This window comes from Malania oleifera, chromosome 7 (assembly GCF_029873635.1).
Source record: "Malania oleifera isolate guangnan ecotype guangnan chromosome 7, ASM2987363v1, whole genome shotgun sequence".
NCBI lineage: Eukaryota > Viridiplantae > Streptophyta > Magnoliopsida > Santalales > Ximeniaceae > Malania > Malania oleifera.
The window spans coordinates 87,124,364-87,149,428 of NC_080423.1; the positions used below are offsets into that span (position 1 = coordinate 87,124,364).

Below are 25,065 nucleotides of genomic sequence, written 5' to 3' on the forward strand. Positions count from 1 at the left end.
ATATAATAAAGACCATAGCCTATGGTTCCTTTTAAACATCTATACACTCTGGACGTCGCAAGACACAAGATTTTGGGTGTGCCTACTGGTAAAACACAATTCACTAAATAGTTCAGACTATTAATGCCTCTAGCATAGTCCTAAGATACATCTTCACCTTCATTGCTTCTTGAAGTGTATGATAAAGTCAAACAGCGTTCTTAATGCCAAACTTTTTGAGTACGCTTTCAACTAGGGGACGGAGAAAGGAGAAGTCCTTCAATTTTTAAAACCTTTATCCCTACCTTACACCTCACCTACGTCCTTCCTATCAAAAACAGATGCAAACAATTTTTTCTTAATTTACAACATTCAGGTCAGTCCCTATAATTAGCACATCATCCATATAAAAAAGCCACCCACTCCAAAAACTCCCGCATATGCAAGGTCCGAAAGAGACAAAGGCTTACCTTACATTTTTACAAGAGGCTATTTTCACACCTCGAAACCGTGACCTCCAGGTCACACGGCGACAACTTTACCGTTGCGCGCATCATCCATATGCAAATCAAAACGATTCTAGAATTGTTTTTAAACTTAGTGGTGTTTAATTTTGCTTACACTGTTTAGGAGCCTATATATGACCATATCAAGATTTAACTAGCTTACTACCTCTATTTTCCATCCGTGAGGCTTTCAATCCCTCAAATTACACCAAATAAATTTCTTTTTCTAGATCACCATCCAAAAAAACAACAAAAAAAGAAATTAAACTAAAGCATACAAATACAATAGCTAGCAAAGCTATAATACATGCAATTCTAAGCACAAGTGTATAAGCGTGGAAGCGGCCAGCACCTCTTTATTTAAAACCTGTCTACTAGCCTAACGTCGTATTTTTCAAATTCTCCATCAAAGTCTTCTTTTTTCTCTTCCCCTAAAGATGCATATAGGGCCCAATGGCTTAGTACCTGGTGGTTACTGGTAAGTCCACCAACTCCCAGGTATGGTGAACTAAAATTTCGTTTTAAGTTCACATTTATGCATCCTCGTGAATAGCGGAATTCTGCAATATGGGACAGCTGTTAACTCTTTTTAAGTACAAATCAAATGCATCAGCATTATAACCTAGTTGTCATGCATACCAGAATATAACGCTACTTCTACAATAGAGGTAATGGAACGACAACATCAGTGTAGGTTGGCTCTTTAATTTTAACCAAACTTAACATTCTGATCTTAAATTGCTATAATAGATCAGTTCATAATACGAAGTACAAAGACTGCATATGCTACAGCAGCAAAGCAACAACTTATGCATCATTTATGACATTTACAATGGTGGATTTTTAGGTTTCTCGTGTAACACATGGATTTTAAATGAACGGATCGCGGGTGCAACCATTAGGCGAGCCCCTATCTACACCTGCTTTGAGTTTTCAGAAAATGGACATATTCCTGCTGCAACATCTCTCCTCCATTGACGGGGTCAAAACTGCACCTGTAGAAACTAAGAATAGGAAGAAACTTATCAGCACGAAGCAGGAACAAGAGCAGGAAGAAACAGTCTCATGCTTGACAAGATTGCATTTACGGATGTTGAAGCTGTTGGTCACATTGCTGTTTGGTTACAATCTTCTACCAATTTTAACTAAAAGAATTTCCTAAATATATGAAACATGCTTTATCACCTGACAGGGTAACCAGGCTTTAGAGCCAGACTTCGCAAGAACCTGAGATAACTGGCCCTATCAAGTTGCACGAAGGGATCTTCTGTGACTATCTTGAACAGCCAAAATATAAAGTCAGGCTACTTCATGTTGGTTGGATAGCATCACTGTAAAGCTATATGTCATTTGTTAGGTGAAAAACTGGGACAAATCTCAGGGGCTTTTGCAAGCCACCACACCCTCACATGGTATAACCCATATGTGCCATCTCATAGAAGTTATTTTCGAAGTCAAGTTCTCAGATACTTCCACATGAGCACATGAGACGCAGACAAATAGGAATGATGTCCATCGAGCCTTCTGACTTGGCAAATACAACTTGCTTACTCTGTGTGGAGATATGGCAGCTCGCACCTAACCCTCAGTCTGCCAACCCACACAATCACTCACTGCATATTGCAGCTATCACCAGTTGCTTGAAGGAAGATCCTGGCTAAGAGACAATAAAAAACCAACCCAGACCAATCCAGCTATCAGAGCAATTGGTCCCACCACCTCAACTAAACCACGAAGTAAAAAAGTTGCCCTAAACAGTAATCAAGCAGTAATTCCCTAAAATTATAACTCAATCTAATAATCTACACCTACGTAGGGCTCATTCGCATGACTAGAAGTCTGCCAGCACATCAAAGATAAAGCTTTGTGACCTAGTTTAAGCACCATAACATAATTACAAAAATTGACCTTGTAGTTATGTAAGACGAATGATGACAGTTTCTTACCTTCCATCCATGCCAACAATAAGGACTGCATTCTGGGATCCAAATCCCACAATGTATTGAGTGCCTTCAGTTAAGTGGAACTGAGCAAATGACCATTCTGAGCTAAAATATTTTGGTAGAACCCCTGGAAAAATATTGGAAATATGAGAGCTCTTGTATGAGCTAAAATTGAAAGAAGACTGATTCAAAGCTCAAAACAATTTTCTAAATCCCCAAAATTTTTCATTTACACACCATTATTTAAAGAAGATAATGGCATGTGCTTTCAAACAATGGGATGAAAACTGAAAATGATACGACCTAAAAAAGCAATGAAGGTGATAGGAATTAGATAGCAAATAAAAAATTTACAACTTCAATAAAGTTACCTGGGCATAAATTTCAAATGAATACCAGATATCATAATATAGTTTCTTGGGATTTGCTAATATGTTTTTCATATATTTTTAGGAAAATGCAAAATAATGAAGTTAACTTGGCATATGTCAAACTTCAGTGAAAACGACCCAGAAAGTTATTTGTTTGTATCCATTTGAGTATTCATTTTTGTAACAACTGTGTGAATTACCACACCTTTCATGAACGACAGTGATGAACCAGGATTGACACCCGTGCTCGGAGAGATAAGGGCATCAAGGGAAGCAGAAGAATTCTGGTGAAATGGTGCTAGACCTTGAGCAGCACTGGAATAGGCTGGCGAGTCCTCTCCGACAACTCGAACTCTAAGACTGAATATATGAACAGTACCTTTATGACTTGACACAGCCAACCACTGAACATTTGGGGAGAGAGCAATGCTATAAATTCCTGCTTTGTCCACTCCTCTACGCACCTAAACAGAAAACATTAAAACTGAACTAAAAAGGCAGTGCCATTGACCATCAAAACAAGGTATTCTTTTAAAAAATACAACATTTTAAAATGTATGCAGAACAAGTCAGATCCTGACAAATACTTTACACCAATGGATATAAAGCAGAATCAAAAGTTGTAACTCATAACTTAATAAATTGAGTCTGAATGAATACAATATCTGTTAGGTGTTATGAACTTGGTAATTGTTGGGAACTTGTAGACAAACTAAGGGGCCGTTTGGTATCACTGTAAAAAATTAGAGAAACAAAAACTAGAAATAAGAACTAATGATCAGAAACAGAAACTAAAAACTAGAAACCAACAACTTGTTTGGTTAACATATATAAAACTAATGCAAATTAAAGACTTAATTAAAAAATGCTCATTTTCATCTTTAAATCAAATAATATTATATAAATACGATTAAAATAATAAAATTACAAATGATAAACATTAAAAAATTACTATAAAAAATAAATTTTATTATAATTATTTAACTTAATTTTTCTACTTTCAAAATTTACTTTACAATAAAAATTTTATTGGGCGTGACAATTGAAAAATAGTAAAAGTATTTTGTCGTTGGCTTTATTATTCTCTTTTGAAATTTCTGTTTTCTTTCAAATATATTTAAATTTATATGATCATTAAATTTTGATTTTAATTTAAAAGTGTATAAAATAAATAATTAAATCTAGAAAAACAATTTCTGAATATTAAACTTTCTGGCAACAAGTCACCAAAACAACAGAAAACCATAAAATCTAATTTTCAGTTTTTTGGCAAACAGCTAAAAACCGGTAATAGAAACAGAAAATGACAACATAAACAAATGCATTTTTATAATATGTTTCGTCACTATGTAGAAATACAAACAAAAAACAGAAAACAACAACGATACCAAACAAGCCCTAAGGTTTTCAGAGAATATTTTTTCCTCACTGAGACTTCATAATTTTTTCCACCAAACAATTTTTGGAATCTTTTATCAAAAGGTTAAGATTTTTTATGTGTATATGGTATCCTTCTTTCTAAAAGTTGTTCCAAACTAAAAATATTATTTTTCATATTTGACACATAATATACATCGGTAATGAATTGATGCCTTCCCTCTATTATATGAATTAAAATTTTACCTTTCCCCTTTATTGGAATATTGGACAAATCTCCAAAATGTAACATTGCCACTCATTGATTCATCAAACTCCACAAACAAATTTTTGCTTCTGCATATGGTTGCTCGCTCCAATGTTAAGATACCATGTGTTCTTTTCTTTTCATCCATCTCCTTTGTGTTCTAGCAATATAGTGAGCCCCACCTCTTCCTATTCTTATCCAACACAATTGTTCATTTCTTCAACATTGCAGGAGTTCTACACTTAAATGAATAATGACCATATTTTCTACAATTATAGAAACGAGGGTTTAGAGAATTAGTTTGGTTTTATGCCTAGGGAAATCAACAACATAAGCTATTTTATCTTTTAAAAGAAGATTAATGGAAAAGTAGGGAAAATAAGAGGGACTTGCATATTGTTTTTATTGACCTAAAGAAAGCCTATGATAGAATATCTAAGAAAGTTTTTTGGTAGATTGAAAAGAATGGAGTATGCAGTAGATACACTGAAGTTATTAAGGATATGTATAATAAAGTAATGACAAGCGTTAGGATTGTAGGAGGGGATTCTAGAGAATTTCCAATCACAATAGGTGCACGTCAAGGTTCTAATTTGAGTTTGTATCTTTTTGCTTTAGTGATTGATGAACTCACAAGGGATATCCAAAATAAGATCTCTTGGTGTATGTTGTTCGCAAATGATGTTGTCTTGATCAACAAAAATAGGAGCGGAGTGGAATCTAAATTAGAACTTTTGAGAATCGCTTTAAAGTCTAAAGGTTTCAGGATTAGGAGTAAGACAAAATATATGAAATATAATTTCAGTGCCGTATGGAGGAGTATTGGAGAGAAGATTAAACTTGAGAATCAAGAAATTAATAGCACTAGTAGATTTCAATATCTTGCATCTATTAGGCAAGCAGAAGGAAAAATTGAAAAACATGTAATAGATAAGTTAAAGTAGGTTGGGTAAAATGAAGAGTGTCAAGCGTGTTTTGTGATCATAGCATGCCCTTAACATTAAAAGGAAAGTTCTATAAGACAGCTATAAGGCCAGCTATGCTTTATGCATTAGAGTGTTGGACAACTAAGAAACATGAACAAAAAGAAAAAGTTTCCAAAATGCAAATGTTAAGGTGGATGAGTGATATAACATTAAAAGATAAATTAAGGAATGACTAGGATAGCACTGGTCAAAACAAGAAAAGGGAGAGCGGCTTAGATGGTTTAAGCATTTTAAACACAGGCATAATAGCGCACCTGTGAGGAAGGGTGAGTTAGTTATTGCTTATGGTATGAAAAGGGGTAGGCGTAAGACAAAAATATCTTGGAATCAAGAAATGAGGAAGGATATAATAGCTTTTAACCTAGCTGAGGAAAATGCTCTCGCTTGTATGAATTGGTGGATAAGGATTCATGTAACTAACCCCATCAAGTGGGACATAAGGTTTCTTCTTCTTGTTATTGTTTTCTGCAATCATAATTTGAGATTTGTCATACCTTTGTCTTGTTAAATTCAATCCTCTTCATCATCCTCTAGTGAATAAAGGGTTTTGGTTCCTCTCATCATTATTGGATGAGTTTGAATTACTTATTCCTCAACCTCAACCACAACTTCGTCCACAACCCCTTATTGCATAACTTTCTTCTCTCTCCTTGAAAAAAAGTTTGGTTTGAAGAGCTTTCTTACATCTTCTTAAAAAGTCTTTCTTCATTGGTTGGCAAAGACCCCAGGAGCTAATCAATTGTCATGGACTCCAAATCCTTGGATTCTTCAATTGCTACAACAACATAATTGAATTTTGGGTTGAATTTTGGGTCCAATGATCGGAGAATTTTTTCTATCGCTTGAACATCTTTTACATCTTCACCATGCCTTCTCAAATGATTAACAATAGCTAAAACCCTTTGAAAAATAACAAAAAACTAATTCATAATAGTTAAAGCTTGATATACATTGTTGGCCCACAACCTTACAACTTAAGCTTTTAGATAAAGAGGTAATCTGACATGGTATTTGAGCAGGTTACCAGGAAGTCCTAGATTCTATTCTTGTTACTCGCATTTATTGTGTGATATTTTTTTAAAAAAAAAATTATTATATTCCCTACAATGGGTGTTATCTATCATGTGTTTAGCACTTCATATGCTACTTATACATAGTTGGCCCACACCCTACCAACTTAAGCTTTTACGTAAAGTGGTAATCTAACAAGAATATTTCATGGATAGTGTTTCAAACTCACCTCTAAGTGATTGGAGGCAAGCTTTAACCACTTTATCAACTCCTTTTTGTTAATTACGTAGGTTGTCCCATGCTTATTTAGAAGTTGCACTTGCAAATTTTTTAAACATAACTTTATCCAAACCTTGATAAATGAGGGTAGAATCTTTTGATCCTTCTTATTTGAATCTTTTTAGGCATCCTTTTGTGATTGATTCAAGGCACCCTCATCTTGCAATTCTACGAAGCCTTCTTTAACCATCTCTCAAACATCTTAAGATCCAAGCAAGGCTTTCATTTGAATACTCCTATTATCAAAATTATATTTGGTGAATATAGGGACTCAAAATGCATTTTCCATCATCTGCAACACTATCTACACACTCATCTCTAATACCACTTTGCTAGAAATAAAGGATTCAAGATACATGGAGAAGAGTGGAGAAGGAACATAGCCTTTGAAACTTCAATTCCCCTTGATGAAAAAGGCTCGAGTATATAGCTATAATATACTTTTCATGGAGCCTTATACATGTACCAATATTAAGTACCAATAAAATATTTAATGTGTCATGTTTACCTACATTCCTATATACATGAATTCATTTAGTTTCATTACCCAATCAAAAAAGGCTTTTCAACTACATGTCTTTGAAACCTTAGAAGAGGTCTGCATCTTTTTCTCAAACCAGAGAGGTTCCCTATGATGTTTGAAACCTCAAATAGGTACGCATCTTTTCACCAAATCTCAAGAGAGGTCAATGTCTTTTAATTATAAATATATATTATAACATTGAATCTAGTGGTACCTATTTTGATAGCATAACTTCTTTTTTTCACAATGATGAGAATAATCTCAATGATATATTCATAAACACTAAATAACTTTTCCTTTTTGCGTTTTTAATTTTAGAAACAATATTATTTTTTAGTAAGTATATTAAATATTGAATAAATATAAGCATAAGTAAATTATGAAAAAGCATTATCTAATTGTTTAAAATGCATATAGATTAATACAACATAATTATATTGCAAGTTTATAAAAATATTAAAATTAAAATTTTTTTATATATCGTGCATATGTCCTTATTGTATCCATAATACTAACACTTATGCTTCTCCGATATGCATCCAACACTTGATTGAGATATCCACAATTTTTCTAAAACTACATTTTAACGTTTGAAAGATTTTAAACACTACTCGAGGCACTCCTCGGCTACTCCTCCAGCACTTATATTTAAAATAATTTTAAAGATTTGATGAATTATAATATGATTTCATTTTCTTTTATTCAAAATAGAAAAACAAAAGGAAGAAACTACAACTTTGAGTTTTTATTTCTGGAAAAAAAAATATAATATAATATTGAAATTTTCAATAGAAGAAGCTATATATTGAAAAGTTTTACAAAATCATAAAAATGAAGAAAATGCATTTTGTAGATAGATCTTTTTATGTTGTTCCATGTAAATATTATAATGTAATATTTATCATATGCAAATTGCAATATATTTACATATAATATTATACAATTTTAATTGGCATGTCCTTGTTCATCCTTCCTGTATCTTGATATTTACAGTATTCTTATATTTATGTTAATTTGGAACTATATTCAGTATTCGTTATCTGAGGTATGCTCATATTTTATAGTTGCAAAGAAAAAAATATAAATCCTTGGAGAGAGAGAGAGAGGGGGGGGGGGGGGAATTACATCTTGTGAAACCTCTTCATTCCTTCTCTGTCCCCATCAGAGTTTTTTGCTATAGCGATTGGAGACCATGAAGGAAGGAGACTACAAAAGATCAGTCCGCATTGAAGGGAAAACCTTAGATTTGAGAGTGGATAGACTGATACACTGGGAAAGAGTGAGTTTCTATTTGTGCTCGAGCATAACCCTTGGCGAAATCGATGGGTAAGGTTGTCTTAGTCATCAATAAATGGTTTCAAGATGGGATGCTGTCAGTTTTTGGAGAATTGGGAAGATATTTTTGAAGCATGAGGGTTGGAAGCGTCAGGTATTGGCTTTTTATTTGTTCAACATAGTTGGGGAAGTTCTTAGAGATAATGGGATGGAAGAGGAAATTTTTTTCCAGTTATTGATCCTGGTGGGGGGGCTAAAGGAGAGGGGTAGCAAGGATTATTCAGCAATTTTTGACTGATGGCTAAGGAATTTCAGGAAAAAGCAATAATTGTTGCGGCGAGGTCAGCGAGGGGATTCAAAGGATTGCTCATTCATGGGGCAAGGTTGCGAAGGAAGGGGGTAAGAAGTTGCATGACCACTGTTGGAATGCGACACAGATCATGATGCCTGCACCTCCATCTTCTGCCGATGATCCTCAGCATTTAGGGGCAGTGGCGACTACTGCACCTCCCTCCATCTACGGTTTTAGCTGATGCTAGGGCACCTAAGGCAGCTAGGGTTTCTCAAGTGGAAGATAGAGCAATGAAGGTTGGATGGAGTGGGTCTGAATGTCTGGTGGCTGTCTTGGACTTGAACCAGATAGTGTGATCGAGTCTGCGCCAGTATTATAAACAAGCCAATATCAGGCTCTAATTGGTTCAGATATGCGCCGATATTGTAAACATGCTTGAGACTAATTGATTCAGTCAGGGGACAAGTAAACACGCCCAAGACCAGGCTGTAGTGGTTCGGATCTCAATCAGGTTTTGGACAAGAAGAAAGATCTAGACCATTTAAGTGAATGGGCCCAACTTCCTCACATTAATTTAATAGACCAAGAGGCTTTCAAGTTAGCCCATAATCAGATGCATAATAAGAGCCCAGGAGGGGCCTGAAAGCTCAAGCATCTAACCAGAAGACTTTTAATGATGAGAACAAGTCTCTTACAAAAGAGACAGGAGTTAAGGGCAGTGGATTAGATGGGGATAATACTTATCATGTCGGGTTGATGAAAGAGCTTCCTGTGGAAGATGATAAGGGTGGAAGAACTCACATGGAGCAGAAGCTTCCTGTTGAAGGGCATGTTGAGAATCAAATTAGTAATGGATTGCATTCAGAGGGCATTCGTTTATCTAGGGGTATCAAGGGTGTAAAAGAATGTAACAAGGCTGAGGATATGAAGGTTTATAAGTGTCAATCAAAGGGGCGAGAGTGACCAAGTAAGAAGGCACTTCTTGCTAATACTTGATTGAACACAAACCAGCAGGAATGCAATTTTTTTTAAAAAAGAGACTCCACGGGAAATTTTTTTGTTAAAGAATATCAATACTACTCAGTCAAGAAAATGGGGTGGCAATTCATACAATGACAATGAGTCTGCCTGTGATAGTGAATTATTGATGGATAAATTCAACCATAGAATTGGACCGCTAAAAACCTTGGGATCAGGGTTCTACCTTATCCACCTACTGAAAGATTGATTTGGTCATGATTCCAATTTCCGGATTTCTTGAGATCATTCTTATCTGCCTCCACGAGTCCACCTCCATTGGAAGGATTGAAGGATGTTCCTAAATTTGAGGAAGGGAATTTGGGTAATGATTTATAGGGAGTAAGGTCAGAATTCTCCCTACCCCTATGGGGGAGGTTACCGTGCAGGATATAGAAGCTCAAAATTTATTAGATAAAATGAATTTGGGCTTGGTTGATCCTAGAGGCAATGAAGCTTGCTTGGATGGTGCTTAAAGAAAATTGAAGAAAGGTCAACATGAATTGGTTTTAGAATTAGGTTTATTGTTGGTTTTATTTTCTTTTCATACTTTCTTTTTTTTTATTTTCTAGCTATGAGGTTATCTTATCCTCTCCTCAGCTGAAACTTTTCTCTTCTCTTCCTTGAAAGTTTCTTTTGTTATAAAAAAGAAAATATAAATTCTTATACACGAATTTGAATATTTGTACTTTAATTTATAAACACAATTATGATAACGTAACACTAATTCATTTTAAAATAAATTAAATTTATGTTATAACTATTTAAATCTTACTCTATCACAAAAATATTACTAAAGATAACTTACTTGTATCACATGCAACACAGTTAAAATATTTACTGGTGTGTGAGTGCATGTGTAAAAGAGCCAACAAAGAAACAAAGAAAGAAGAGAGGGAAATAGGGGAAGAAAAGAAAGGAAGAAAAGAGACAAAGGAAGGGAGAAGAAAAGAAGTCGTGAGGAAGAGGGAGAAACAGCTACAGAGAGAGAGAGAGAGAGAGAGAGAGAGAATATAACATATTCAATTTTTAATCATCCAGAATTCAATAATCTCGTTACATTTTCAGGCAACATAAAAACCCTAAAGTAAAAGTATAAAACTGCAAAAAAAGTTCAAAATAACTACAAAATATTAAAAAAATTATAGAACAACCTCCAAAGTAATTAAGAGCATGCTTTGATGTGGAAAACAATTTCCATTTTAGCTTCCCAAAGAAATACCAAAATAAAAAAATTTTGAAAAAAAGCACCTTATTTTTTTGTTTTGCAAAATTTGTATAAGAAATAGAAAAACAATAAAAATTTTGGCACTATTCACTTGTGGAGAATAGTTTTATTTTTTATTATGAAATTTTCAAATAATTACAAATTTGTATATGAAAGTTGAAAATATCTTTTCTTTTCTCTAGTCTCATTTCTTATATGATGTTTGGAAAATTGAAAAACAAGGCATTTTTTTGTAATTATTTGGAATTCTAGAAAAGGAAAATGGAATTTGTTTTCCACAAATAAACAAACCTTTTATTTTCTACTTTTTAATACAAATCTTGGAAAATTGAAAAACAAGTTGATTTTTTATAATTCTTTGAAAATATAAAACAGAAAATGAAAAAAGTTTTTCACTGCTAAAAAGGCCCCAAAAATCCCTGAAATAAGCTAAAATCCCCAAACTAGTATAAATACCTTACATTTGGTTTGCAGAATCCCCATTCCCAGGAATAGATTAATTTTAGTACGTTAATTACAATTAGTTATATAAGAAAAAATGTTGTTACTATAAAGCAAATAACAATGTAAAACATTTTATGAATCCAATATAAGAAATAGACGAGGTATAACTATTCTCAAATCTCATCATGGGGATGTCTATTTCTTTCTTACTACATGTTGAATGAAATAATTAGGCATATATAAGGAATAACTATTACCTTGATACCCAAAATCTAAACTATATTCCATCTTATTCCAATGAATACCTATTCCGCCAAACCAAACGAGCCATAATTTCTTAAACCTATGCTTGTTAATAACTGTTTAAAAGGGGTCAAAAGAAATCCTTCGTTCTCTCTGTCCCATCTTCCTTTTATTCTCTCCTTCTGAATCTGTAGTTCATGCTCTCTAATACCCTCTCTTCATTCTTCTGCTTCTTCCCTTCCTCTATATATCCCAATATTCCCATCAATGTTTTAAAAGGCCCAATCAAAGCAAGCATCAAAGCATATCAAATCAAAAATGCACTGAATCTTAGATACCTAATTCCTGAAAAGGCATATGCCTCAACCCAAAGATGTATGCCTTGTCTGCCTTTTTGATGAGGCGTATGGCTCACAAGATCCCTACTCTTGAACCAACAAGATGGTAGTTTTTTTTAAGTTTTACTGTTACTCTTTTCTTTTCAACTAGCTGCATCTTAAATTTTAATTTTTTTCTACTGTACTGCGGGCTGAAGTTGTGCACACTCATTTCATTTTATTTTTTTTCATTTTTTCTATCGTTTTAATAATATTCATTGAAAGTATGAACCGCGAAAACTAGTATCTCTTAACATGGTTTTTGCTCAGGCTCAAGCTTGCATGCTTCGAATGACCTACAAATGGTGCTCGGAAATTACATTTAAATTTTTAAAATATTTTTCTTTATTGTAATGTGAATGCATTGGTTCTTTAAGTTTTCAAATATATGTAGCTTATGTTAATATATCTTTAATAAAAGATATATTCATGAAAGGCTTACAACTCATTACTTTGTGGCTCATGCTCGCTTCATTGGAGGGAGAACACCTTGCCTTGCACCTTTGCCTTTTAAAACATTAATTCTAAAAAAAATTATATTCTAATTCTAAGAACCCCAAAGAAATTTAACATCAATTTTCATGTCCCGAGATCCAACAAAAAATTAACAATTAAAAAATAAAGCTAACTACTAAAGATTTCATGGTGTTGAATTCAAAACTACATGTACAGTTTCTCTTAAATAGATAGCAAAGATTACAATCAACAGGAATGCAAATGAGAATCATATCTGAAAGTGAATAATAGAAAGTTTAGTAAGTTTTCCATCAGTCATTCAATGGAAACGTAGTTGCCAAAGCATGCCTAGGCACAGCAAGGCAATGGTCACTGCACCTGGCGCTTACATCACAGCAAAGTTCAAGGTTATTTGAGGTGTGCCTCAACAATATTTTATTAATTCCCATTTGATTTGTTTTCTTTCAATCTGAGCATGAGCAGCCCTGGATCTATCTACTTATTATTTGATCATAGAGCCTGCAAGGTCTCTCACAGCCATACTCTGTAAGCAGGAACACTAGCCTTCTTCTGTTGCTACTAGTAGCCTGCTGCTCACAATCCATACTCTGTAATGCCTCTACCTTGTGTTCTTTTTCCCCCCATTCTCTTGGTCTTCTCACAGCCAGCTATCTGCTCCAACCCACTCCCCAGCCTTTTTTTCAGCTGCGCTCCTTCCCCTCCTTTTGCTGTTCTTATTTTGTGCTGCTTTTTTTTCAGCAAGGTGCAATCAGTGTCTGATTTTCCCTGTTTGCAGCCTCTCTTTTTTTCTTCCTAGAAAAACATATTCTGCCCACTTTTCATCCCTTCAACTGCTTTTCAAGGATTTTTTGTCCTCTTAGCCCTACCTTTCTTTCTTAATATATTTTCTATTATTAACTAGAAAAATAATAATCTATAAAAATTATTACAGGTATTTATCATTAGTAATAATTTGAGCCTTAAAATGTTGAATTACCATTTTATTGTAAGTTAAATTAATTTTAATTAATTCTATAATTTTTAAGTCACTAAAATAAGTTTAAATTAATTATAAATAATAGAAGACAAAGGTGCTTTTTTGTTCAAGCAGAGGATGACTTTCCTTTAATATAGTCAGTACATAAATTCTAAGTTAATGAGAAAATTTTTTACTCCCCAAATATTTCATCCTTCGCCAAACAACAATAATGAAAAGAACTAGCAACTAAATATTAGAACAAGAAAAAAGATAAATTATTATTTTTTCCAGTCCAATACCTCTTGCAAGCGAGTCCCGTCCATTGTGTTGAAAATTCTTATCAAAGTGCCCCTTATGCTAGCAGTTGCAAGGAGAAGCCCATCCATTGTTAATGTGAGGCATGCTATGTGAGAATCATGGGCATTAATTAACTTTGTCAAATTAAGCCCAAAATGTTCAATCCGGACCTCTCCGCGATGCAGACCTGGGCAAGCCAACACAAATGTATTTGAATGGTGTGAGAGGCAACATAGTCCCCTGGGATTCGACAAAGTCTCAATCTGATGAAGAAGCTTCAGATCCATAAAATTGTAAACATATATCTTGTGCTCAAGAACAACAACAAAATGATCCCTTCTCAATTTCACTCCACGAACCTCAGACCTAAATGAAAATTCACCAATGCACCGGCTTTGATGATCATCCCAGATCATAACCTTGTTTGGAGGATACTGGGCATTAGATACTCCACCAACAAGTGCCAAAATGTTGCACCGGAATAGCATCTCAATAATTCCAAAGCCCCCACTTTTCAATTCACGTCTGAAGGTTTCCTTAAAAGGATCACAGTTATATATGCGAAAACCACAGCTTGTGCCAGCAGCAAAGCAACCATAGTCCTGATTCCATGAGACAGAGAGTAACTCAGCTTCATCAGTGTCAAAGTCTGGTTCAGCGTGATCAAAAGAACCAGAAGCCCCAGAATTTGGGGATTCGAAAGAGCCAACCCTTGTTTGTGGAAGTAGTCCTCTCGATGTTGAGACAGGTGAACTCATGGGCAGTGAAGGAACAGTAATACAGATCAATCAATATTTGTAGTGACCATAGAAAACCAGAAATGTCAAACACCATAGGGAAGATCTGACAAAACAAATAAGAAACGTAAGTAACAATACTTGACACAAATGTAATCTAAAAAACGACATTTTAAAAAAAAAATCACAAGCTACATTTCTTATGCTGTCATTTCTCAATGATTGTGCTCCAAATGCAACCACGTAGGGATCCTGGGGAATGGTTTGGATATGATCCTAGTCTCCAGCATTTTTTTAATGAGGTTGTTCTCAAGACTCAAACCACTCAATTGCGCTCAACATCCCAAAACTATTATCATTATGCAAGGCAATGGCCCGTATAATGTTTCAATAATAATGCACAAAAATACTACAGTTCAAGACTCATAATTAATTGAGCAACAAGAAGTCGACCTTTTTTTTTAATCTTAACAGTAGCGATCAAGCTCCTAAATTTGAGCTAGAATGTTATCTGACTACACCCACATCATTGTGTGCAAGCCATGCACGCAAACTGATTGCAACAGTCAATTAAAGTATGTAAAAAAATTTTAACATATAAACAAGCATTATCTTAATATCAACAGGACAGGCTAAAATTTAATAGGCTTCATTAATAAGGTTCAGATGTCTTCATTAATAAGGTTACATACAATGTATAAATCATTTTCCTTTACAGCTAGTTTGGTTCACAAAATAGCTATTCCTTGGAATAAGATAGAATAAAGTGAACATTTTGGGAATGTAGGAAATAGTTGTTCCTTGTATGTTCCTCATTATTTCATTCAACATGTAATTAGAAAGGAATAAACAGTCCCATGGCGAAATATGGGAATAGTTATTCCTTGTCTATTGACTCTATTCCTTGCTATGGGCTCATGAAAAGTTTCACATTGTTATTTTCTTTATGATAACATAATTTTTGTATACTTGATTGTAATTAACCTATTATAACTAATCTATTCCTAGGAATAGACATTACCGCAAACCAAGTGTAGGGTTATTGTCACTAAAATTTCTAAGTTTGCTTTACAAAACATACGATAAATTTCAACTACATATAAAGATCATAGATTACCATCCACAAAATGAATAGTTCAGATTAAAACTAGGTGGTATAGAAACAAGAAGTTAAACCCTTCCGATGGAGAAAAAATCTGGCTAAACCAATCTCTAGTTTGAAACACAAACAAGCCTTGAGCATCAGCAACTGGTGCAGGATCTCCAAATTCCAAAGCCAAAGGAAATTGAAGATGATGTAACATATTTAAAAAAAGAAGAGTGAACAACTTATAAAGGAAAAAAAAAAAATGAAAGTTTTCAAGTTGGTCGCTTTGGCTGGAAAGGAATGCTAGAGTTTTTAAAGATCAAAAGACTTCACGATCAAGAGGATTGCTTTAGGAGAATTACTTTTCTTGCTTCTTTTTGGGCTCATTCTCATGGGCTTTTGGGGATATTTTGCTGCCCGATGTTCAAAAGAATTGGAAGGCAGCTTTGATGTATTTGTTTCTTTTGTGCTTTTTCTTGGAGGATTTCTTATCCTCGTTTCATTATAATTATATTTTCTTTTTAATAGACTTGTTTTATTACCTAAATAAAAAAGCTGCAGAGGCAACTGTCACAACACGAGCTGAAGCTCGCCGCCCAGTGGCATACATTAACTATTTACATGCATGCATATCTATTACGTAATTATGTACACAGGTATCCAAATTATAGTATTAATTACATAATTATACAGTGTAGTTTTAAATGAAGCCCAGCTAATACCATAGTTATATAAATATCTAAAAACAAACCAATTACATAATTGCTTATACACATACTAATTAGTTTGGAATTGGATAACCAAATCAATTACGTACATATTCAAACTGAATTGTCCATAATTACATGATTATGTAATTACATACATAGATATCCGAAATATAGTAATAATTACGTATTTGTAGTTTAGTTTCAAATAAATGCCATTTATACCATAATTACATACATACATAATTATGTATGTATCCAGGTCAAACTGTCATAATTACATAATTATGCAATTGCATAGATAGATATCCAAATTATCATATTGATTACATAATTAATTACGTAATTATTTAGTTTAGTTTCAAATGAGACATGCAATCAATACCATCATTATGGACTTACATAATTGCATACATATCTGAGCAAAACCAATTATATAACTACATACCTACATATTAATTAGTTCAGAAAACCGAACCAAACAGAATTGAACTGAACAGTTACATGTATACACAATTATATAATTATGTATATATTCAAACCAAATCGTCCATAATTATGTACAAAGATAACGAATTATAGTAATAGGTACATAGTCGTAATTTTCTTTTAAAGGAGGATTAGTTAATTACACATAGATATCCAAACCAAACTGTTTATAATTACATAATTGCGTAATTGCATACATAGGTGTCTGAATTATCGTATTAATTGCATAATTGCACAATTCAATTTCAAATAAGAGGTGCAGTCAATACCATATCTATGCACATACATAACCATGTACATATCAAAATCGAATCAATTATGCACATACATAATTACGTAATTATATACATACTCAAACTGAACTATACATAATTATGTATGTAGATATCATAATTATAGAACTAATTATCTACCATAGTTTATTTTCAAATTAGAGGTGCAGTCAATCCCATAATTGCATACATATACGAACCACGCAGGAAAGTTAAATAGGTCGATGCATCTAGCAGATACACCCATTAAATTGTTGAGTCCAAATGGTCCGCCCATTTATGACTCATATAATTATATATAGTATGGGTGTACGGGTCATAATTGCCACCTCTAACCATTTTGATGCACATGACACACGATATATTATCATACAGGGGGGCGATCTATCTAATTTGGTTTTCTAGTTCATTAAACATTCTTAACGCATAACTAGAGTAGGGTCCCAAGACCAAAACTCTAAGGTCACATTTGGTTCGCAAAATGTCTATTCCTAGGAATATATTAGTTACAATAGGTTAGTTACAATTCGTTACACAAAATATTATGTTCTTAGAGTAAAGCAAATAACAATGTGAAACTTTTTACGAGACCATAATAAGGAATAGACAAGGAATAACTATTCCCAAATTTCACCATGGGAATGTTTGTTGCTTTCTTATTCCATGCTGAATGAAATAATAAAGAACACACAAGGAACAATTATTACCTTTATTCCCAAATTTTATACTATATTTCATCTTATTCCAAGGAATGGCCATTCCACCGAACCAAACGTAACGTAAGTGTCGTGGCCACCAACAAACCAAGTTTTAAACCTCACAAACCTACGTGTGTCTCCCACTGCAAGTGGGTTGTCCACACCACTGTAGGCCTAAAACAACTCCAACAATTGCCAAAAAACTCCTAGATGAAAATGCCAAGACAAAATGTTGTGGAAATCGAGTATAGGATGCACAGCGGAATAATTAAACTTGTAGCAAATGATGAAGCACCAAGAACACAAATTCATACACAACCAGTAAATCTGAAAACAAGTAAAGAGAACAACACGAGAACATACGTGGTTCAGAAATGCATACATTCACGGGAGCAATCTGGCCAATATTTCACTATGAAATTGAAAATTTACAATACACTTCATACAATGATCTCTCTATATGCAAAATATGCCCAGAAGGACCTATTTAACAATCCCTCAAAGGTTTCCAATATTCAACTGTCCCAACATTCTAATTCAAAATTTGAATTCTTCCTCGCAGCCCAAGAGCACTCGTCGACAAGAACAGGACACTCATCGACGAGAGATAGAAGACCATTCATTGACTAGTATGACCACTCGTCGACGAGTCTAATTTCATGCTCTCGGTATCTCAGAGACTCTGCAATTTCCAGCCTCTCGGTATCTACTCGTCAACGAGTCACAGCGAGCATATGTCGACGGGTCACTGCTGCACTCTTCAAGAATTCAACTCATATGTTTTCATCTTCTGTTTATGAGCCCTAAGTATAAGAATCACACATACAAATACAACAATGTCCACCTTGGCGATTAACCTGAAAAACATATCTAATCGCTCCACCTTGAACTTGGACCGCTCAGTTAAGTTTGTCTCCTTTCTATCACTTGGAGATATGGAGTAAGTTCAAGCAATGCTTGAACTTTTCACTAGTGACTGGCTTTGTCAAAATATCCGCTGCATTTTCAAACGTGTGAACCTTCTCCAATACAAGCTCACCCGAAGTAATCAACTCCCAAACCCTGTGGAACCTCACATCAATATGTTTGGTTCTAGCATGGTACACTTGATTCTTTGCTAAGTAAATAGCACTCTAACTGTCACAACAAAGCACAGCCCCGTCTTGATGTAAGCCCAGCTCTTTGACCAAACTAGTTAGCCATAAGGCTTCCTTTGCAGCTTCGGCAACTGCCATATATTCAGCTTCAGTTATGGATAATGCCACCAGAAATTGAACCATGGATCTCCAACATATAAGTCATCTTACAAGGGTAAAAACATAACCCGTTGTAGACCTTCTGTCATCCATATCTCCTGCATAATCAGCATCAACGAACCCCATAACTGAAGGACTAACCTGTTGCTTGCCGAACATGATGCCATAACCCGATGTACCCCGTAAGTATCTGAATATCCATTTGACGGCTTCCCAATGTTGTCTTCCTGGAATAGAGAGAAACATACTCACCACACTCACAGCATGTGTCAAGCCTGGCCTCGTACACACCATGGCATACATTAAACTCCCCACGGCGCTTGCATAGGGGACCTTTGACATGTCCCAGATATCCTCATCCGTACTTGGGCAATTTGCTGTAAACAACATAAAATGATTCGCTAGAGGTGTACACACCGGTTTTGCATCAGTCATGCTAAACCTCTCCAACACCTTCTCCACATAACCGCCCTGAGATAACCATAACCTCCCTGCAGTTCTGTCCCGGCGAATCTCCATCCCAAGTATCTTCTTGGCTGAACCAAGATCTTTCATGTCAAACTCTTTATGCAACAATTCCTTTAACTGATTTACTTCAATTAAATCTTTTGCGACTATCAACATGTCATCGACATACAATAACAATAAAAATAAGAGAACCATCATCAAGCTTGTTCACATACATACAGCAGTCATACTCGCACCTTTTGTAACCAATCTTCATCATATAGGAATCAAATCTTGTATACCATTGCCTTAGAGACTGTTTCAACCCACAAAGAGACTTCTTCAACTTGCAAACTAAGTTTTCTTTCCCTGGTTCATTGAATCCCTCCGGCTATACCATATAAATCTGTTCCTCCAAGTCACCATGAAGAAACGTAGTCTTCACATCTAGTTGTTCCAAATGAAGATCATAATGGGCTACCAACCTCAACACAATCCTAATAGAAGAGCGTCGGACCACGGGTGAAAAGATCTCATCATAGTTTATTCCCTTCTTCTGTGAGTACCCTTTTGCCACTAACCGTGCCTTGAATTTTTCTCCTTCCTTTTCTGAAATTGCTTCCTTCTTCCTATATACCCATTTACAACCTATTGGTCTCTTCCCATATGGAAGCTCCACCAAATCCCAAATTTGATTCTTATGTAGTGATTTCATCTCCTCAATCATTACACCCATCCATCTACCTTTCTCCTGACCGTGCACTGCCTCTTGAAACGTAGTTGGATTGTTGCAACTGATAAGAAAAGCATAAGACACTAACTCTTCAAATCCATACCTTGGCGGGGGTCTGATAGTATGTCTAGATCTCCGTATAGGAAGATTGTCAACTTACTGGTTTCCTGAACTAGAACTCCCTGCAACCAAAAGACCATGATCATTGTCGTTGCCCTGAGTTTCCAACTCCACCTGCACAACATGTTCATCACTGCCCCAGCTTTCTGACTCCTGTTTCTATTCATCACAATCTTTAGTATGTTTCACCATAACCTTCTCCTCAAATACTACATCTCTACTAATCACCACCTTATTTCCCACTGGATCCCACAACTTGTACCCCCTCACACCCTTTTGATATCTCAAAAAGATGCAACGTCTAGATTTTGGGTCAAGCTTAGACCTCTCTTCACTAGACACGTGAACATAGACTAGACATCTGAATACCTTCAATTCGGAGTAGTCTACTGCATTTCCCGTCCATACCTTTTCTACCATTTTACCCTCTAGTGATGCCATTGGTGATCAGTTTATCGCAAAACAAGTCATACTAACTGCCTCAGCACAGTAGTTCTTCGATAGCCCTGCATTAAGCCTGGGACACCAAGCTCTTTCAGCCAAAGTTCGGTTCATCCTTTCAGCCACACCGTTTTGCTGAGGTGTCCAGTGAACGGTAAAGTGTCTCTTAATGCCCTGTTCCTCACAAAACTCCATAAACTGAGAATCAACGTACTCGGTCCCATTGTCCAACCCTAGATATTTGATTCTCCTCCCCGTCTGGTTTTCCGCTTCAGCCTTCCACATCTTGAACCTGGCAAACGTATCAGACTTATGCCGCATGAAGTATACCCAGACTTTCCGTGAGTAATCGTCAACAAAACTCACATTATACACATATCCACCGCTTGATGCTACTCTAACCGTGCCCCAAACATCGGAATGCACATAATCAAGAATACCTTTCGTCTTGTGAACAGCTAGCTGACTTGAATTTTGCCCTGTTTTGTTTTCCAAGAACACCAATCTTGCAAAAGTCCAGCTGACATGATTTCATACTTTTCAAGAAATTCCTCTTATGTAGTTCCTTCATACCTTGTATCCCCATATGCCCAAGATGCATATGCCACAAGACAACTTCATCAAATTCAACATCTACGGCTGCAGCTGCACCTACAACAGTAGTTCCCAGCAATGTGTAGATATTCACATCTAACTTTTACCCTTTCATCACCGTCAGATTACCTTTCTATGCTTTCATAACCCCACCTTCGGACTTGTAATTGAAACCATTACAATCCAAGGTGCCAAGTGAAATCAAACTCTTCCTTAACTCTGGTATGTGACTCACACAACTCAAGGTTCTCACGGCACCGTCAAACATTTTTATCTTAACATTTCTCATGTCAATGATCTTACAATGAAACATCATTACCCATAAGATTTGAACCTGAGTTTACCAACCTGTAGGTGCTAAACCACTCTTTGTTTGGAGTCATATGGTAAGAACATGCTGAGTCAAGTATCCATGAGTCCGTAAGGTTATCCGACCCCGACGAAACACAAAAAACACCACCATCACTTCAAACTGAATCTCCTTCTTGAACCACATTCGCGGATCTTAAAGTACCCTCATGCTTTTCAGCATTTCCTTTCTCCAATCTGGACACTCCAGTTTAGCATGCCCCTTTTTACCACATTTATAACATCAGATATCCTTTTTCTTCTTGGATTGAGTACGGCATTTCTAACTCGATCCATATTTGGATTTTCCTTTGCCACGCTCGTTGTTACCTTTCACCACAAGTCCTTCTCCTTCATCACATATTTTCAACCTTTGATGAAAATTCAGTAATGCACTTGTCACCTCTTCTAAATTAAGAGACTATTTTCCCTATGTAAGGATGGTAACCAAATTTTCATAAGTATGAGTCGCTGGCAACGAGTTCAGTAACATCAAAGTCTAATCATCTTCATCAAAATTAACATCAACACCCATCAAATCACTTATGATTTGATTAAAGGCATTAATATGTTGATTTAAGTTTGATCCTTCAACCATCTTAAGCCAATAAAGTCGCTGCTTAAGAAAGAAATTAGAGAGTGATTTGGACATGTACCAGCTTTCTAACTTTTGTCATACAGCCGCTGGAGAATCCTCCTCCATCACATGATTGAGAACTTCATCGGCCAAACACAAGCGTATTATAGAAACGGCCTTTGCCTGCAAATCTCCCCAAGTTGCCTCATCCATATTATCCGTTTGAACACCATGTAAAGCCTTCACCATTCCTTGTTGCACAAGTATATCTTTAACTCTCCTCTCCCACAAACCGAAATTCCCAATTCCATCGAATTTTATAACATCAAATCTTGCAGAAGAAGTACCTAACGCCATGATAACAAACACTCTGATATCAATTTGTTGTGGAAATCGAGCATAGGATGCACAGCGGAATAATTAAAGTTGCAGCAAATGATGAATCACCAAGAACACAAATTCATACACAACCAGTAAATCTGAAAATAAGTAAAGAGAACAACACGAGAATATACGTGGTTTGGCAATGCCTACATCCACAGGAGCAATCTGGCCAATATTTCACTATGAAATTGAAAATTTACAATACACTTCATACAATGATCTCTCTATATGCAAAATATGCCTAGAAGGACCTATTTAACAACCCTCAGAGGTTTCCCTCCATATACCCAACCGTCCCAACGTTCCAATTCAAAATTTGAATTCTTCCTCGCAGCCTAGGAGCACTCATTGATGAGAACAGAACACTCGTCGACGAGAGAGAGAAGACCATTCGTCGACTAGTATGGCCACTCGTCGACGAGTCACTGCTGCACTCTTCAAGAATTCAACCCATATGCTTTTCATCTTTTGTTTATGAGCCCAAAGTATAAGAGCCACACATACAAATACAACACAAAACCATAAGAACTCCATGAGATTTTGCAAAATCAGCAAAAGAGTACCCACAAACATTGCCAATTTATAGCTCTCTAAAATCCCATCCCTAGAAGTCCCCACCCCAGCAAACGCCCTTATGTTGCAAGTTGAAGGCGCTCCAATTGCACGTACGGGTTCATGATACTTCATTAAGCTTTGTTTTCTATCTAATTTGTTCAAACATCCCACATGTTGTGGCTCGTGGTTTTAGTCTAAATATCCAACTTTCTTATTTCTTCAATTGCAACAATTCATAAAAGATAGTTTGCTATCCAATAGGGGCATTTTCTATCAATCATATTCATTGGGGCCATGGAATGTGTTTCTGATTCATTTTGGTTGTTTACTTTGTTCACTATTGGTCTTGTTTGTGGGTGTTAGGCTCCCAAAAGTATGTTTCCTTCATCATTGCCACAAAATACAACCGAGATGTTGAATGGAAGTAATTACGTACAATGGTCTAAGGCCATCAAGATATATTTGACAGGCTTAGAAAATCCTGTACAATTGTTTCAATTCAAGAACAATGATGACAAATGGAAAGAAGTATGACTCCTGGAAGACGCATTGTTTGTCTTCCTATTGTGGAACTCAATGGAATTCCAAATTGCACAGATGTGATAGACGCATGCAATATGGGATTATGTCAAACTCCTATATTCTAGTAGCATAACTCATATATATGATCTCCTCTTGAAATACTCTTAGCTACAGCAAGAAGACAAGTGTGACAAAGTACTTTGCAGAGATTAAGTGTATCCATGAGATATTTAGTTTTTTAATGTATGTCAAGTACAATACCAATGGCCATAATACCCTAACTAACACACTTATTATCATAACTCTTAATACATAATAATAATAATACTAAATGACTAGATAACCACTACCAATTATCCAATGAAGTTATCAAGGAATTCCATAATACCCGTACTAAATCACACTTATTAACATAACTCTTACTACATAATAATAATAATACTAAATGACTAAATAACCACTAACAATTATCCAAGGAAGTTCTCAAGGAAATGTTCATATATAATAAATGGTCAATTCAAGGACATTTATGTTAAAAGATCCAATCTTTAATTTCATGAGTCATTTCCAAATGGAAACAATCACTGGATTTTATCATATATAATCTATCAATTACTTCTCAGTTCTCACACACATACCTAAAAGTCCATCTGATACTCTTCTATAGCTTGATCTTCCTTGCCCACAGAAATTATATGCAGTACATTCAAGAAAATTTTCTAAGTGGTTTCAACATTTCATAAATGGGTCAGTTCAATGCCTCACCTTTTGACCTTTCACACTCCTCGAAAGCCATTCCCCAAAGCTTCAACAAATTTAATCTTAGAAAATTGGCCATGGTTGGCAAACCTCATTAGCTTAATCTATCCACACAAGGAAACAAAAGAGGAAAATTGGTCAATGCATGCATCTGCCAACAATGCTTTTTCAACATTGTAAGAAAAAAGTTAACAATTCATTTGTCTGAACAGACAGAGAAATTGAATTATGCTAATAATACCTTCAAAAATTGAATTATGTTTTCCATTCGGGTCTTTTTTTTTTTTTTTTTTTAAGTTTCTTGAAACAGGGGACTAACATGGAAAAATACAGGAAGGCTAAACATGAATCAAATATAAATCTTATGTCAAGAGAACAGTTTAACAATGAAAAGGCCAAAAATTAATGAAGGAAAAAAAAAAGGGGGCAAATGATGATAATATGGTACTACGAAAAGAAAGAAACCATCCTAATTTTGAGTGTAAAATAGTACGCCCTTTCAGAAAACA

General features: G+C 35.3%; 1 protein-coding gene across 5 annotated transcripts in view; it reads right to left on the reverse strand.

Moving 5' to 3' along the window:
- Window positions 1-1,157: 1,157 nt before the first annotated feature.
- Window positions 1,158-25,065, reverse strand: part of LOC131159533 (autophagy-related protein 18d-like) — a 29,976-nt gene continuing 6,068 nt past the window's right edge. For 2 of the 5 annotated variants that reach the window (XM_058114525.1, XM_058114526.1), the window contains 4 exons: window positions 13,833-14,673; window positions 3,005-3,263; window positions 2,432-2,555; window positions 1,158-1,489 (listed from right to left, as the gene is read on the reverse strand). In XM_058114525.1, coding sequence (XP_057970508.1) covers window positions 1,396-1,489; window positions 2,432-2,555; window positions 3,005-3,263; window positions 13,833-14,588 — 1,233 coding nt within the window. In that variant the 5' untranslated portion in view covers window positions 14,589-14,673 and the 3' untranslated portion in view covers window positions 1,158-1,395. Of the gene's footprint in view, window positions 1,490-2,431; window positions 2,556-3,004; window positions 3,264-13,832; window positions 14,674-22,415; window positions 22,684-24,435; window positions 24,661-25,065 lie in introns of those variants that run through there. The other 3 variants (XM_058114523.1, XM_058114524.1, XM_058114527.1) reach the window with 3 other exon arrangements.